Here is a 16,405-nt window from a genome sequence, read left to right on the forward strand (position 1 = left end):
CTAAAGGCAGTCAGCCAGGAGGCGTCCTGATCAGAAGCTCAAACCACCTCAGCTGACCTGATGTGCTGATCTTCTGATGGTGTGGTCACTTTGGGTCTCCTCCATATCAGATTTTTACTTCATGATTAGTGTAGCCAAAGTAGTTTATAATAACAATATCACTGCAATACACAGAGTCTGTGTGACCATGAATGTCTGTCTGTCGTTGCCTGTAAACATGTAATCTGCTAATAAAGCTCATTGATTAAAACTAAAAAATCTGTAACCTTTAAGGAATTGTCCCTGTTTATATTGCAGACTACGTATTTATGAAAGATATGAAAATATGCATACATTTACAGAAAAAGGCTGTGAATTAACATTTCTAATATAAAATATATTATTTGAATAATCATAACATTTCAATTTTCTTCCCGTACAAAAATACTTAGAGCATAGTTTTAAGTACTTTATTGGGTAAATAATCTTAAAACATTAAATAGCCAAAAAATAAATAAGAGTTCAAAACTTTATTGGTTTAATAAGTGAGTAAGTGGACCGAGTGTAACATCATACAGTACACAGGAGGATGTAAACTGCAGCTGAATGGAAATGTTGAAAAGAAACAGGTTGTGTCCCAAACCACATGTGATCCCTCTGTAAATGGTAACATGTAAAGCAAAAGACTGATGAGGTCAGCAGGTAGATCAAGTACTGTGTCAGAACGAGTCCAGGACCAATCGGACGACGACGCATCACTTAAGACCAGGAAGTTAAAGTGACTTCCTGGAGAGTGAAAACGCTGCCGTCTGATGTTTCTGCAGCTCGTTCTGAATGTTAACAGAATATTTCTAACTGAAGCTAACACTGTGTCATAGAAGTCTATGAGAACAGAGGTATGGAGGAGCTAGTGGGGGAGCTCATGGGCCACCAGTTTGTAGTGGGAACCGCAGGACGGGCAGCGCTGGGCCTCGCCCTGATGAAGCCAGAACCAAACCACAGATGTGTTGTCTTCCTCACCTGCAGAGAGATCAGAAGTATCAGAATACAGGTACAAAAATGTTGCCAAATATTATGATCAAAAAAACTTCAAACACTGTCCAGTTTTTCAGTTATTAAATGTGAATAATCTGCTTTTATTTCCTTTAATGACAGATATTGAGTCTTTGGACTGTTCGTTGGACAAAAGAAGTAATTCAAAGACATCACTGAGATCTGTAAAACTGTCCCGGTCCAAAGCTCCTGTGTTGGTGCCGTGAACACCAACAATCCTCAGGTGCCTTGTCTGGACTGCGGGAAGCTAACCGAGTTAACCTAACGGGAGCTACAGTTAGCAGCAGTTAGCAATTACTTGGTTGATATACTGACCCCTTATTTGTTTTGAGTCTAAATGGAGGGCCTTTTTTTATATATTGCACCTTTATACAAATCAATAACAAAACAATCGATAGCTGCAGCCCTATCAGAGACTGCATTAAAGTCACTGACTGCATCCTGCTGTCAGATGTGTGTTAGTCGAGCAGACCTGAGATCAGTTGGGTTGTGTTGAAGCTTTGAAGCTCGTGCTGCTTCTCTAAAAGCATTATGATGTCATGAAAGCCATAACAGCACATTCATTTTTAATAAAACTCAATTAATCTGAGGTCGAGTGATATTTTATCGGGTGCCAACTGCGGTCATATGTAGTAGAATGACACGATGATCTGTCAGGTAGCAATTAGTCATTTAAAAGAGCAGAAAAGATCAAATGTTGTTGTTGAGACAACAATCTTCTCTCCAGATTCACGACTACACAGTTTACTGATGGAAGTGCACTGAGACACACGGCAGGCGTTCATGTCATTTCACAGGTAACTTACAGACGCATCCCACAATCCTCTTGTTTGTGATGGAGGGAACAAGGTGGGGGTCGGCCTTGGTGCCGGTGTACTCCTTCGGCTTCAACATGTTGTAGGGATCCTGCAGGAGAGAGGAGAGTTATTGATTTATTGTGCAGTACAGTATCATCACTGAAGAATCAATACAACTTAGTTCATACAGCATTTGTAACCGAACACCTGACGTTGAATCAAGAGAGAGCAGAGTCCCGTCAGACAGACGCTTAATACAGAGCGTAGGAATACGGACGTTGTACGGCTGAGGGAAAGTAGTGCTGAAGGACAGAGACATAATGCACACTTAAATGGATATGTACTTTTTTTAAAGGGCGTGCCTTCTTCTTTAAGGGGACTCACATACGTTCTCACATCATCCAAGCGATCAGTTATTGATCTGTTTATCATGAACATCACTGATGGAGGACACCACTCTAACACAGACGTCAGATTACAATGTATTCAGATCAATAATCTCACCAATCCCTCCTGCATGGCCTTCATGATGATCCTCTCCATTCCTGTGGCCTGTTCCTCGTCCGTGGGAATCCCTGATGGAGGAACAGTTAACATCAGTTTAATGATCATCTTGTTTATTGTCGTGAGTGTCGACTTCATTGTGTAAAGTTTTTCTAATAGTGTCAAGAAGCTAAATTTACAGGTTCTTAAATTATTATTAATTCAGTGTTTACTGATTATTGGAAACTTAAAAAAAGTTGTTTAAATTGATTGTTTGCCTCAAAACAGATTTAAACTCAATTAAGTAGAAATGTTTTTCAACTGCAACATTGTTTTAATTTTACTTATAACAAGTGCCAAACTACAAACTGATTAGGAAGGAAGTTAGAAATAAAGCATAATGCAATAATCCAATAAAACTGTTCAGCGTGTCACTCAGCTCGACCATCACAGGTGAGTAAAGATCATCTCGGTGGTACTTCCGCTCTGACTACCTGAACTGTGTGTCACACCTGAACTGGTTTCATCACATTAACACACGAACATGAACACGAACCCTTGAGGCTGAAGTTAGTGGAGAACTGCGCTCACAACAGAAAGAGGTATGATTAAAAAGACCAGCAGGGTGACATATTAAATAGTCTGCTGTGTTTTTAATGTGCACCGAACTGAAGTAAAGCTTTCCCTGATTCTGTTATGGAAAAGGTCGTCGTGTTAAACATTCAACACGTCTGTCGATACACGAGTTGTCATTAAATTGACAGATTTCTGAACGAAGTTTGTCCTGATGTCCTGTAACACTGGAGCGAAGATGTCTTCCGCCCTCAGTGGCGCTATCTGTCCTTGCTGGGGATAAACCCCGTTTTTAAATCATATTCCAGCGGTTCTTCAGGTTCTATAACTCGGTGCCGGTCTCGTTCTCACCTCCACCCGCCATGCCGCGGGTCAGAGCCGGGACCGGGGCAGCCCGGCAGGTTTTCGCGGCTCTGAAAGCCGAGCGGAGCAGTAACCTTGCAGCCATTTTTCCTTCTCTGCCGTTCAGTCAGTCGTCGCGGGGTTATGACGTAAAGATGGCCCAACTCGTCACCCGCTTATGACGTAATCACCTTCCTCAAGATGTTTTTAAAAAAATAATTAGTTGTTATGTATTCGATAATAAAATAATAATAATAATAATAATAATAATAATAATAATAATAATAATAATAATAATGTTTATATACATAGTTGCAACTTCATAATACCTAACCAGATAATGTTTACAGATTATTTATGAAACAAGTACAAGTTATTATAAACAATTAAAGCGTTTCATTGTGTGAAAACAGTGAAATAGCCAATAACAAGAGTTTAACTTGCTATATCTTCCATTTATTAATGATGGTTTATAATATTCAGTTGAGGAATATAAATGTATTCTTTGATTTTTATCAGCAACAAAAGACGAATTTAATTTAATATTTTAGACACGAGTACAAACTTTTAAATTCTCCATCAATATTATGAAATATTTTCATGACTACTAACAAAAAATAATAACTAATTATTTCATGCATTAATGGAGGAATAATATGTTGAATAACTTTTATAAATGGCATCAAAAAAATGAGTCGACATTCAGTGATATCGATAAACTTTAATGTTTCATGTGATTTTTACAACAATGTGTTGATCCAGTGATGTCACACAGGTCAATGTGAGAGAAGTACTGAGCTCTCTAAAACATTTCTGTCGGTTCTGTCAGAGGTTCTGAACATGAGCTGAGTGATGACGGTCAGAGCAGCTCGACGTAGTTGGCGGGGAACATCCCGAAGTGTCCGTCAGGTCCGGTACCTCTCCACCAGCCCTCATCCAGCATGTCGATCCCTGTTATGATGTCATCAGGGTCAAAGGTGATCTCAGTGTCGTCCGCTGTGGAGGAGGGGTAACAGTGAGCAGAGTGACGTGTGTGTGTGTGTGTGTGTGTGTGTGTGTACATACCAGCCTGGTAGTCGTACAGAGCTCTGGCCCGGATGTCTTGTCCACTGGACCCTGTGTAGTTATCTTCAGCCTCATTTTTGAAACAAATTTAAGAAAATAACAGTTAATTTTGAGCTCCTTTAAACTCTGAGTTTATTCTCTCGTGTGTGTGCTCAGTGCAGAGTTACTCTGACTACATGTGAGTTCTAACGTAGCCTCGTGTTAGCGTCATTTCTACCTTCACCTGCTGATAATGTTTCAGTACTTCAGTCAGATTGATGCTCCAAACAAATAGCAGCTTGCTTTTTTTCTAAAAACGATGCAATGACAGTGCTGAGAATATTACATTTGTGGCTGGAGATTTATATGGCTGACACTGGTAATTGTTCTCTATGTTTAAAGTAGACATGAGCAGGGTGGAGAATGGATGTTAAAGACGCTGTGTGGACTCACTGTGAAGCCGTCCTGGTAAACGTTCTCGTACAGATCCTCCTCCATCCCTGCTGGCTGCTCAGCCTCATACAGATCCTCCTCAGCTGGAGGTTCTTCTGTCGATCGGACACATTTACAGATAAAAACATGACGAGGTGAAGGAGTTGCAGTAAGGAACTTTTACATTTTAGATTCATGAGATCACACGTGGCTGATTAAGCCTTTTCTGTCAAATTAAATCGCTGTATTCTGTATGCTAGCTCGAAAACATTAACGTTGCTAACGAGAGCTAACATGAACATTGCTAACCAAGCAAAACCACATGACACCACATGATACCATTGTGTTATACTATAGAGCGATTAATAGTTATTATTGTTATTATCAGTATACCTGCTGTAGCTTCGTCTCCATCGTCATCAAACTCGTCTGACCATTCCTCCTCTTCTGTGTAAGCAGAGTCTGTGGATCAGTGACAGACAGACATCAGACTGTGACGACCTGTGACGTGTTCAGCATCAGTGTTATTGTGTTCATCAGCAGAGAGTGAGTCCTGACCTGCAGCTTGAACAGGTGAGCCTGATGTCTCGGGTGGTGTCGGGGGGACAGCAGCAGCAGGTGAGTGAGACTGCACAGGTGAGGCAGGAGACAGGGGGGAGACGGAGGCGGCTGGAGCTGGACGATGCTGAGGCTGCTCCTCAAAGGACCTCTGAGACAGGAAGCGGCTCTGCAGCTTCCCTGAGAGTGAACACATGACTGTTAGTCACTTCATGCGTCAGCAGGTGATGTTCACGCTGGATGTGAGATGCGTACCTGGTCTGGAGGCGGCCGGAGACGACCTGTCGCTGGCCTCGATGCTCTGCTCCCGCTGCTTGAATACGTCTCTGGGATTAAACGATCTCTGAGAAATCAGTGACTTGGCCTCCTGTGAATGAGTTTAAAGGAGCATTACAGCAAATTAATATATTCCACCTCCACAGAGTAGGAGGACAAGAGAGACACATGTACAACAGATCTGGAAGCAGCAGCTCCTCACACTTTGTAGCTGTTAATATACTGATGACATAATGAGTTGTAATAACATTGTATACTGAGTCCATCAGTTGTACTCACGTTAGCTTTCTGCACCGATGCAGCGGACTTGATCCCCGTCCTCTTGGTTTCATGTTCCTGCTGGTTCTGAAACAGACACATGATGTCATCCAGCCTCCATAAAACAAAGTCTTGGATCTCATCGACTGAGCTGTTTGGATCCATCTGATGCTTGTTTTTACATTATAAAACAAGTCTCAGCTACGAAACTTCACCCGAGTTTCCATCAGCATCAGAGAGGAGATGATGACTGGATCTCACTTCATCTCTCCATCCTCCTCCATCTCCATCCGAATTTTTCTGCTCTGTAATAAACCTGGGTGGTGTTTGATGCAGGTGTAGCTGTGTGAGGTGTTCTCACCTGTCGCTGCTGCTCTCTCTCTCTCTCCTCTTCTTCTCTCTGCCTCTGTTGGATCCTTAAAAACACAGAGAGGCAGCTGATTGGCTGAGACTCCTGCAGGTGTAGCGGTGTGTGTTGCTGCTGCTGTGTGTTGGACTCACCTCTCCTCTTCTATCTGCTGAGCTCTCTCCTTCGCTCTCCTCTCCCTCTCCTTGGCCTGCCTCTCGTCCATCTCCCTCCTCTCCCTCTCCACCGCTCGTCTCTCCTCCTCGGCTCGTTTGATCTCCTCCCGTCGACGAACCTCCTCGTCTCTCTGAGGAGCAGATGGTTTTATTATGTCACATAAAGCTGCAGAAGCTGAAGTTATATATTCTCAGGATGGACATGAAGAGGAACCTGAGCTTGGCTCCAGAAGTCGTCCTTGTTGGTTTGTTGAATTTCCTCCACAGCGTTGATTTTCCGATACCTGGAGCCCTGTTGTACCAGAGAGGAGGCTGTGAGAGGGTGAAGTTTAACGCTCAAACACACAAATGTGGTAGTTTCACGAGCCCCCAAAACTACAGAATGCTCCTTTAAATGTATCACAACATTTTACACATTTTTAGACAGAAAATAGTCAATAGGATGAAAACTTGAACAGATTTCACCGTGAAACGTCTCCAGCTAATTACTCATATTAAGACACTTTTTTTCTTCATTTTTTTGTATTACAATTTTTTAGATAAGTCATGTTTAAGTATGCAAACGAGGCTAATGAAGTATTTGCTAATTTGCATTTATGTCAAGAAATGCATATTTTGGACGTTTTCTTTCCACCAAGGCAAAAAAAAAAAAAGAAAGAGAGAAAGAAAGAAACCATGTTGTGGAAACAGACTCACTGATGAACTGAAGCTGATTCCCGTCTGGTTGGTTTCATTTTTCTGCTGGTTGAAACAGACACATGATTTTATATTTATATCTCATACACACCATAAAAACTAAACACTATCAGGTTAAACTAAAGACAGATTCAGATTTTAATACAACACAACGTTTCCAAATGTGTTGCCGCGTTGGTCCAGTTTGAAATCCCAGCAAACGACCCAGGAGGGTGTTCGTCCAATCAGCTGCAGCCAGCAGGCGTTTGCATCATTGCTGGAGGATGTTACCTGTGTTTGAGTCAGGTGTGTGAAGCTGGGAAGTGTCGCGTGCCGGCGAATCACAGAAAACCGCAACTCTGATCTACTGTGAAATTCCAGAACTGTTGTGTGGATTCCCACTCTTCACCTGACTTTATATCATCAGGAGGAGGAGACGAGTTTATACATTACATTAATTAATTAGCTTTTCTGGTAGCTCGTAGTGCTAAATGTGAGTTAGCCACGCAGCTAGCTAGATGTTGGAGTAGAGTGAGTTGATGAATAAATGGCTGATGACTGAATATTCATGTCATGGTGGTGTTTGTCTCTAACGTGCCTCCTCCATCCTCCAGCAGCAGAGCGCTGGACTCTGGCTCACTGCTCTGTAATAAACCTGGGTGGTGTTTGATGCAGGTGTAGCTGTGTGAGGTGTTCTCACCTGTCGCTGCTGCTCTCTCTCTCTCTCCTCTTCTTCTCTCTGCCTCTGTTGGATCCTTAAAAACACAGAGAGGCAGCTGATTGGCTGAGACTCCTGCAGGTGTTGCGGTGTGTGTTGCTGCTGCTGTGTGTTGGACTCACCTCTCCTCTTCTATCTGCTGAGCTCTCTCCTTCGCTCTCCTCTCCCTCTCCTTGGCCTGCCTCTCGTCCATCTCCCTCCTCTCCCTCTCCACCGCTCGTCTCTCCTCCTCGGCTCGTTTGATCTCCTCCCGTCGACGAACCTCCTCGTCTCTCTGAGGAGCAGATGGTTTTATTATGTCACATAAAGCTGCAGAAGCTGAAGTTATATATTCTCAGGATGGACATGAAGAGGAACCTGAGCTTGGCTCCAGAAGTCGTCCTTGTTGGTTTGTTGAATTTCCTCCACAGCGTTGGTTTTCTGGTACACAGAGCCCTGTTGTACCAGAGAGGAGGCTGTGAGAGGGTGAAGTTTAACGCTCAAACACACAATTGTTGTAGTTTCTGGTCTGTTACACACGGCTCTGTACTAGTGTGTCGACTTATTGTGTTTTTAAGCAGACAGCTGGTGAACAGAAACTCAGAGTCGTGTGTGAGTCAGGGTCAGGGTTAGTTAAATGTGTAGTTCGGACACTTTGGAGCATGTTACTGGTGCATGAACACTCAGCTTCAGCTGTTGTAAATGATATCTGATGGTTTCACTCTCACCACGGGTCCTCTGGGAGCGTCTCTGTACTCCTGTGTTTGTTTGTGGAAGTGAAAGCTCGCTCCGGACGCTTTGGACACTTTCTCCAAGATGGCGGCTGGTTCCACGTCGTCCTCCGCCCGGGCGTTCACGGTCACGTGGGCGCCCTGTCGTCACACACACACACGCACACACACACGCACACACGTCAGCGAACAGGACATAATAAAGCCGGGGTCGGTAAGTCATTCTTCTACATCTCATCACATCCTGACAGTGAGGAGGGAGGAGGTTTTGGACACTCTCAGTCTTCATCTTCCGTCTAACTAACGGCAGCTGTAACATCTACCAACAGATCCACGACCTGCAGACAGCAGCGTCGCTCTCACCTTTAAGAAGTTGGCCATCGAGCTCACGTGGTTGGCACACATGCCTTTCCGAGAGTCCTTCACTCCCTCACCTGTCTGTTGTGAGGAGGAGACACATGTGAACCCCAGGAACTGATCCAAGAACGTACCTGTATGATTATCATATTTATCTGTGTGTGTGTGTGTGTGCATGTGTGTGTGTGTGTGTGTGTGTTGTGTGTCTCACCCAGTTGATGAGGACGTATTTGGGCAGACCTGAGTTTGGGTCCTGGACGCGACAGAAGGCGTACATCACCTTCCCACTGCTGAGCTCCTCCACCATCTCCTCCAACCCGCCATCTACACACACACACACACGCACACACACATGCACACACACACACACACACACACACACACACACACGCACCCGCATACGCACACACACGCACATGCACACACACACACACATGCACACACACACTTAACTCCCAACCTCATCAGATTCTCTCTGTAGTCACATTTTACATCACAATATTCCTTCAAACTGTGTGAGTGAGTGAGAGACAGACTAACCTCCCTTCTCTGCCAGACGGATATCATTACTGTTCCCTTCATACGTGAAAAGAACCCTGAGAACCCATGACGGTGGAACATTAGGAGAGTTTTGTCACAGAAGGAAGTGAAGTCAGTAAACAGACGTCAGTCAGAAACAGCTCACCAGTTCGTGTCCGACTTGCCGTCCACCACTTCTTTGTAAGCGGCCATGAGCTCAGGCCCATTCTTACTCAGATTCACTGCCATTTTTCTTCAAGTTTCTTCATTCACGGCTCAACCGGGCCGACAGGAAGCAAACAGCGAGGTCCACCAGAGCTTCAGGAAGGGAAACCCAGATCTCACAGTCCACGTCTCCGCTGGTCGGAGTTATTGTGGTTTCCAGAGCAGATTTTCTTCCTCTGTGTGTCGAACCAGTCCGGGGAGAAGAAGGAAACCTGATGAGCCACATTCTTCAAGAAGTTGCTCACATGTGACTTTACACTGATCCACCGATTAACATGACAATCGAGTGTCTGAATGAGAAAATATACATTTATTCAGATTATTCAAGGGTGTGTTCTCCTCTTTACAGCCCACACTGAGAGTCCAGGAGGGTCAACAAGCATATCACCTGTGGCTTTACAGCAGTGTGTGTGTGTGTGTGTGTGTGTGTGTGTGTGTGTGTGTGTGTGTGTGTGTGTGTGTGTGTGTGTGTGTGTGTGTGTGTGTGTGTGTGTGTGTGTGTGTGTGTGTGTGTGTGACAGAGAACAGGGTGTGATTGTGTGATTTATTTCGGATTGTTGTCAGCAGCGACAGAAGAACAAACGCAGCAGCCTCAGACTGACGAGGTGAATCCTTCAAAACTGCCTGCGGTCGTTATGCTAAGCTAGGCTAATCAACTGCTGACGCACCTTTTACATCCTGACACTGCTGTCAAGTGTTCAGATTATTTACTGAAGTAAAAGTATTAATAGAAAACTGTAAGAATAATCTGTTGCAAGTAAAAGAAGTTTGTTTCTGTGTCCAATCAGCACAAACACACTCAGCAGTGGGCGTGGTCAGCATTTACAATGTGGGCGGAGTCTGTTGGCTCTCTCGAAAATGTTTTAACAGAGAAGAATTAATTTCATACGTCCTGGTGGCTTTTTGACATTTTATCTGGTTAGTTGCAGGAGAAAAAAGCAGTTGGAGCTTCACTTTTGAGGAAGTGTTTCAGATCTCACCTGTGCAGGTATGAACTCATTCATCAACCACCTGTATGTAAGTGTGAAGTCTGGAGATACGGTGGAGCGCTTCACCCTCTCTGCCACAGAAAAAATGAGACTGGAAACAATAATCCAATCAAACGTGTGTATTCATGGAAATATTTCATCATGTGGGGGGACGGGGATTTGAACCGGCAACCACGGCTTAATGAAACGTGCATCATCGTCTTTACCGACCTTAAAATCAATGACAAAATGGCTTCTTGTTCCTGCTTTCTTTGGATTTTAGTGACTTTTCAATTAAAATAAATATTTTAATGAAAATTCATCCATTCATCAATAGCTTCCAGTTTATGTGACGTATTGACTCAAAATCAATGCCTGAAAAATCTCCCTGCACTGGTTGACTGACACAAAAGAAATTAAAAATGTATTATTGAAAAATGTTCAAATGTCCGCCCCACCAGACCGTGATGGTCGTTCTGCTCACACACACCTGAGGAACATGTGATCAGTGATTCCACCACCAGGAGGAGACTCATCACCAGAAACATGAAGCAGCTCAGCCACCAGGACAACAACTGGTCGGCTATTGTGAACTAATCTCAGCCGCTTCCTGTCTGTGGCACTCAGCTCGCAGGTTCCATCACACTAACAGGAAGAAACAGAGTATCTGATGGGAACTATTTTCAGCAGCGGATGGATCCATGTTTGGTGCCGTGCGGAGTGTTAGTGCAGCAGGACGGAGTGTGTTCATGGTGATGAAGGAACGACAGTGTGGCTCATCGATGTGTTTCAGTCTGTGAACAGTGAAAAAATAACAGAATACCAGCAGAGTTACACACATGACAGCATCTTCATCCATCTTCATCCATCTTCATCCCTCTTCATCCATCTTCCTCTGCAGCACCGTCAGCTGAGCTTCTCCCTCCGGCGGCCTGACAAACGCTCACATGCTGCATGCGGAGCGCCTGCGGGATCCCGGAGGCCTGAGCTGCAGCCAGAACAAGTACATTTGTCTTCTCACATCACATGTCGTCTCTCACGTATGCAGCCTGAACAGAGACTGAAGCAGTTTGATCGTCCTGCTGCACCAGACGCTCGTCTTTGTGCTGTTTAAGACCTGGTGTCATTTGATTTCTGACAGTTTCGTGTGTTTATGAGTCTTATGATGCTCGTGAGCTGCTGAACGTCCCTTCACTCCAGTCCAAATTTAAAGAGGCACGCTGTAGTTTTGTTGAAGCTAGAAATGTGGCAGGGTCCGCCACATATAAACAAAGTAAAACAGTATGAGGCTGTGTTGTCCTGCAGGGTCAGTCACAAAGACAGAGAGAGTTGGATTCTTGTCCTCAGGTGTTTTTTAAGGGCCCGTCCACATGGAAACACTTCTGTGTTTTGCATCGATCCTTCTTTGAAACCTGGTCTCAGGCTGGAAAAATTAAAAAACGCCGCCCTTACGTTTTCATGCGGACGGTGAATCAGTGTTCTTTGCTGAAGACACAAACATGATTTTACCACATTAATTTGGTTTCAAGTCAATAAACTCTCAATAAATATGAAAAAAGGACATTTTCAGATCAGCTGGAAAAAGTCGGATGTTTGATGAGAAATAACATTAAGGAAAACTCATATTAATCTTCTTTCATATATGTATCTTTATTATTCATTATTCCATTAATAATTCTTCTCTATAAACATTTTATTACTTTTATAACTTTTATAAATATTCATCAGATATGTGTGAATACACAAACACACGATACGTTTCGTTTCTTCACCGTCTTTGTTGAGCAATGTTTCAAATTTGATTTCCAATTTCATTCATTCGACAGCAGACAGCTTGATGATCGTCATCAGATTTGTCTTAAATTGTGAGTTTTTACTGATAATAACTGTGTGTTTTCATCTGTAGGGGAGATTCTGGACTTTTATTGGAATTTGAAGAGAAAAGTTACAAATTAATGAAAGAATAACTAAAAACGATCCTTGTTGTTCGCCACAGGTCACTTTACTGTAAATGCAAATATGTTGATTTTAATGCTACTTTGTACTTTTAAAATGACCAAACATTTCACACCACAGAAAGAAATCCACAGATTGAAAACAGATCTTGGGTCAGAACTTGTGTCGCTCCAGCAGACGAGTCTGACGACGACACAATAAACTTTTTACAGTAGAAATTAAATCTTCTGGGAGGGTTAATCCAATTTTCTGGTGAAGTTTACATTGATTTGATTTCACAGTGGTTTCCCCAACACACACACACACACACACACACACACACACACACACACACACACACACACACCCTCAGTGTGTGAGGCCTGGCAGACGATCCTGTCAGTCAATGAATGGCTGATTGATGGACTGAAGCTAGAGAACAAATTACCTCCCGGGGCTAATCTCCCTCCTCCCTCCCCCGCCAGCCTCCCTCCTTTCCCTCCTCTTGTCCCCTCTTTAGCAACCCCCTCCCCCCTCCCCCCTCCCTCACCTCCCCCCTCCCTCACCTCCCCCCTCCCTCACCTCCTCCCACACCTCACTCTACCCCTCCCTCTCGTCCCTCCTCCGCCTGCGTCTCCTGTCTTATCTGCTCTGGTTGTCACGTCCTCCTCCACACCTCAGCTCCTCTTCAGCTGCAGGTTTCAGAGTCCATGGAGGAGTAACACACACACACACACACACACACACACACACACACACACACACACACACACACACACACACACACACACACACACACCTCATGGTTTAGTGACCAGCACAGGAAGCAGTGTGGTGACAGTAACAACGTCGGTACATCATCAAACTGTTACAATACAAAAGTAGACGGTAATCAACAATTAATGTGTTTGAAATTATCACTAATAATATCAAAATGTGTTAAAAATGACTCCAATGTCATTTCATGATTCATATTCTGCTGTTGTCCAATAAACAGATTATAAATAATGGGTCATTTCATTGATACGTTTAAAAAAAAAAAATTCTGGGTTTTAAATCATTAGATCTTCATCTATCCGTTCTGTGTTTACTTCAACCACAACAGTTCCTCATACTTAATTTGTAATGATTTCTAAAGTAAACAGATATAAGAACTGAAACAACCCGTGTGATATGCATGGTTCTGGTGTGGTTCTGGTGCGGTTCTGGTGCGGTTCTGAGCTCCAGGTGCAGACGGAGGGCAGCTGTCGTCCTCCAGCAGTAACCTTTTCACTCCAGCTGCCGATGACCTCACCGCTCAAACATCCACTTTAACATACACTCATGTTTTCCTCCAATAAACCGCCGAGCCACACAAATCACATGACAGAGACCACATACACACACACACACACACACACACACACACACACACACACACACACAGACACGCACACAGAATATCATCAGTTTAATGTTCACCAAGTAAAGTACAAGTATGCAAAACTTGAGTAAATGTACCCTCCACCACTGGCAGATGTTTTCTTATTCTGGAGAGAGAGAGAGAGAGAGAGTGTGTGTGTGTGTGTGCGTGTGTGTGTGTGTGTGTGTGTATGTGTGTGTGTATGTTGGGTGTGTGTGTTTTAACAGTGAGAGTTTGGCTTTAACAGCATCTCATTTCCTCTCCGTTGCTGTGCTGTAATGAGCTTTAAGCTGTATAAACACACACATGTGCACACACACACACACACACACACACACACACACACACACACACACACACACACACACACACACACACACACACACACACACACACACACAGACACACACACACAGGTTCAGAGGTGTTCATTCATTGACCCTACTCACTGGATAAAGTTATACGTTGTTTCTAATCCTCTCCTCTCCACATGTTGGGCGCTCGATGAGTCATCAGCACCATCATTGTATTTCCAGGAAGAACTCTACAACATCATACCGGGCCTGATCCTGCCGTATGGACCGGTATGATGTGATATAAACAGTGATCAGTCTCCAGGCGCCGGACTCACTGTGCTCACTCTCCCGGGCTGTAAAGTCCTAACGACCTGCTGTGCTGCATTTCACGTCTCATAAACCTTCAGCCTCACTGATCTGCTGCTCAGACTGGACTTCCTGATTGTGTTTCACGGTCTCACCTGTACCTGAAACAGCACACCTTCCCCCTGAGCTGCGCTCGGTCTGAACATCCACTAACAGTCCAGATTCTGATGTCAATAATCCCACCGGTCCACTGATTGGATCTGTCTCCAGCTGGACATCGAGACGATCTGCTCCTTTTTTTCAGTCACATCAGCGTAAATCCTTCAGTGTGATTTAGTTACAGTTGTCCATCCAGTGGAGTTAAATTAAAAGCTTGTTTTTAGTGTCTCCTGAATTCAAATGTCAAATCTGTGACCTTCTTCAAACTCTCTCACTTCTCTTTTCAACCCACTCGTGAACTTTAACTGAAACTTCCCAAATTAAACATTACGAGCACACGAGGACAGTTCAGGTCCTCACTCTGCAAACACCACCGCACTATATTTAACTCAAACACATTTCATTTCCTTTGTTAGCTTTAACTCACACACACACACACACACACACACACACACACACACACACACACACACACACACACACACACACACACACACACACACAGCTCCCCCGTTGAGAACAACCTGGTGGTAATTAGGCTTCATTACCTCGTGACCTCCTCCAGTGTTTCTTGGTTTCTTTCCTCCTCTTCTTCAGGATCTACAGAACTTCCTTTGTTCGACCTGGTCTGTTCAGATATGCATCTTTTTAAAATCATCAGCATGTAGAAATGTTTTATTGCCAAGGTTTTTTGAAGTTACTAGATATTTTAATAACAGTTAAGTGAAACCATCATCTTTCCTGAACAACAGGAAGTTCAGTCTCTTCTTCTTTGTTCTCCAGAACTACAAATCTACGTCTCAACCGATCCAGTGAGGAAATCACAGCGACGGTTTGAGGAGATCAGGTCTCAACATCCCTCAAACCAAAACTGAAAGGCTCACGTCATTGTTTTAGGAACGTATCCAGTGGTTTCACGCTCACACATGTTGAAGCAGAGTCTTGAACAGTGGTCTCTAGCTTGGTGGCCTTGTGGCTGTAACTCCATCACCATCCTCTCCATCTCCCACCCTGACATCTAACATCAACGTAATGTGACACGCAGCGTCAGTAGAGTATTGAGACGTATCCTGAGTTTGTATTAATGTGAACTGACAACATTTTATTTCCGCTCAGAACCTGCTGTTCTGTTGACCCGTTCCAGCCCAGACATTTGTGACCTCACGTCACAGTGACAGATCAGAAACCTTCGGACATCCGAAGCTCCTCTTCTCCGATACTTTCTCTTTCCGTCTGCGATCGAGCGGGCCACACATTCAGTTTCCTCCATTAAAACACACACACAGCACACACACACTCTGCTTCCTTGGAAACAAAAGAGGGATTTCCTCCTGACCAGAAGGCCTTCAAACCTCAACACACACCCAGGAACGTACGGCCACTCTACGTCCCACTCAGAGGCTCAGCTTCACGTCGGAGGCAGATTTGGAAGTTACGAGTGAGTGGAGGTATGCAGCGACACCCCCGAGCTCCCCTCAGCTCCTGCATAGCTTCAGGGGAGATGATGTTCACCGTCTGGCTCCGAGCCAGAGACTGAACCCTCTCTGTAATCCCCCAGCTGCTGTGTGTGTGTGTGTGTGTGTGTGTGTGTGTGTGTGTGTGTGTGTGTTGCATACAATGGCTGTCTCAGTGTCTCGCCACAGTTTGTGTTTTTTCCCTGCATTATTCCCCTCCAGCAGACCGCTCATATCTCAATCTGCCTGTCAGGAATGTGATGGATTTTTTCAGTTCCATCACAGTCGTGGTGGGGAAATGTTGTGGCCCGGCCCGGCTCAGCTCGGCTCGGTGCTCCGGTAACAGGAGCCGGCCGTGAACACT

The 16,405-nt window shown here is 44.2% G+C and overlaps 2 protein-coding genes and 1 long non-coding RNA gene across 4 annotated transcripts; 1 reads left to right on the plus strand and 2 right to left on the minus strand.

The window, feature by feature from the left end:
• Window positions 1-490: 490 nt before the first annotated feature.
• On the minus strand, window positions 491-3,386 carry LOC119030456 (cytochrome c oxidase subunit 5B, mitochondrial-like). Its single transcript, XM_037118061.1, has 4 exons — window positions 3,237-3,386; window positions 2,334-2,404; window positions 1,839-1,938; window positions 491-999 (listed from the first exon to the last, which is right to left on the minus strand). The coding sequence occupies exons 1-4, from the start codon at window positions 3,331-3,333 to the stop codon at window positions 887-889; spliced, it is 381 nt and encodes a 126-aa protein (XP_036973956.1). The 5' UTR covers window positions 3,334-3,386; the 3' UTR covers window positions 491-886.
• LOC119030458 lies at window positions 2,420-9,122 on the plus strand. Of its 2 annotated transcripts, none has more exons than XR_005078274.1 (4): window positions 2,420-2,914; window positions 4,674-4,872; window positions 5,163-5,276; window positions 8,993-9,122. It is a non-coding gene; the product is annotated as an uncharacterized LOC119030458 (long non-coding RNA). The 2 variants fall into 2 exon arrangements; XR_005078275.1 differs by having other exon boundaries at window positions 4,674-4,858.
• Window positions 3,935-9,604, minus strand: dbnla (drebrin-like a). Its single transcript, XM_037118062.1, is given in 19 exon segments — window positions 3,935-4,223; window positions 4,293-4,362; window positions 4,725-4,819; window positions 5,097-5,165; window positions 5,262-5,441; window positions 5,517-5,628; window positions 5,817-5,882; window positions 6,157-6,211; window positions 6,297-6,448; window positions 6,532-6,609; window positions 7,014-7,058; window positions 7,693-7,819; window positions 7,821-7,984; window positions 8,068-8,145; window positions 8,418-8,561; window positions 8,784-8,858; window positions 8,989-9,101; window positions 9,318-9,373; window positions 9,463-9,604. Coding segments are annotated over 19 exon segments (1,899 nt in total). The 5' UTR covers window positions 9,546-9,604; the 3' UTR covers window positions 3,935-4,086.
• Between the last annotated feature and the right edge of the window lie 6,801 nt (window positions 9,605-16,405).

The sequence above is a fragment of the Acanthopagrus latus genome, chromosome 12, assembly GCF_904848185.1.
Source record: "Acanthopagrus latus isolate v.2019 chromosome 12, fAcaLat1.1, whole genome shotgun sequence".
NCBI lineage: Eukaryota > Metazoa > Chordata > Actinopteri > Spariformes > Sparidae > Acanthopagrus > Acanthopagrus latus.

Bases quoted from the DNA above. Each gene is read 5' to 3' on its own strand.
- LOC119030456 (XM_037118061.1), bottom strand. From the start codon at position 3,333: ATGGCTGCAAGGTTACTGCTCCGCTCGGCTTTCAGAGCCGCGAAAACC. The intron at 1,939-2,333 runs GTGAGATTATTG...TCTCTCCTGCAG, and splicing joins AGGCCATGCAGGAGGGATTG to GATCCCTACAACATGTTGAA. The intron at 1,000-1,838 runs GTAAGTTACCTG...ATCTCTCTGCAG, and splicing joins GAGGATTGTGGGATGCGTCT to GTGAGGAAGACAACACATCT.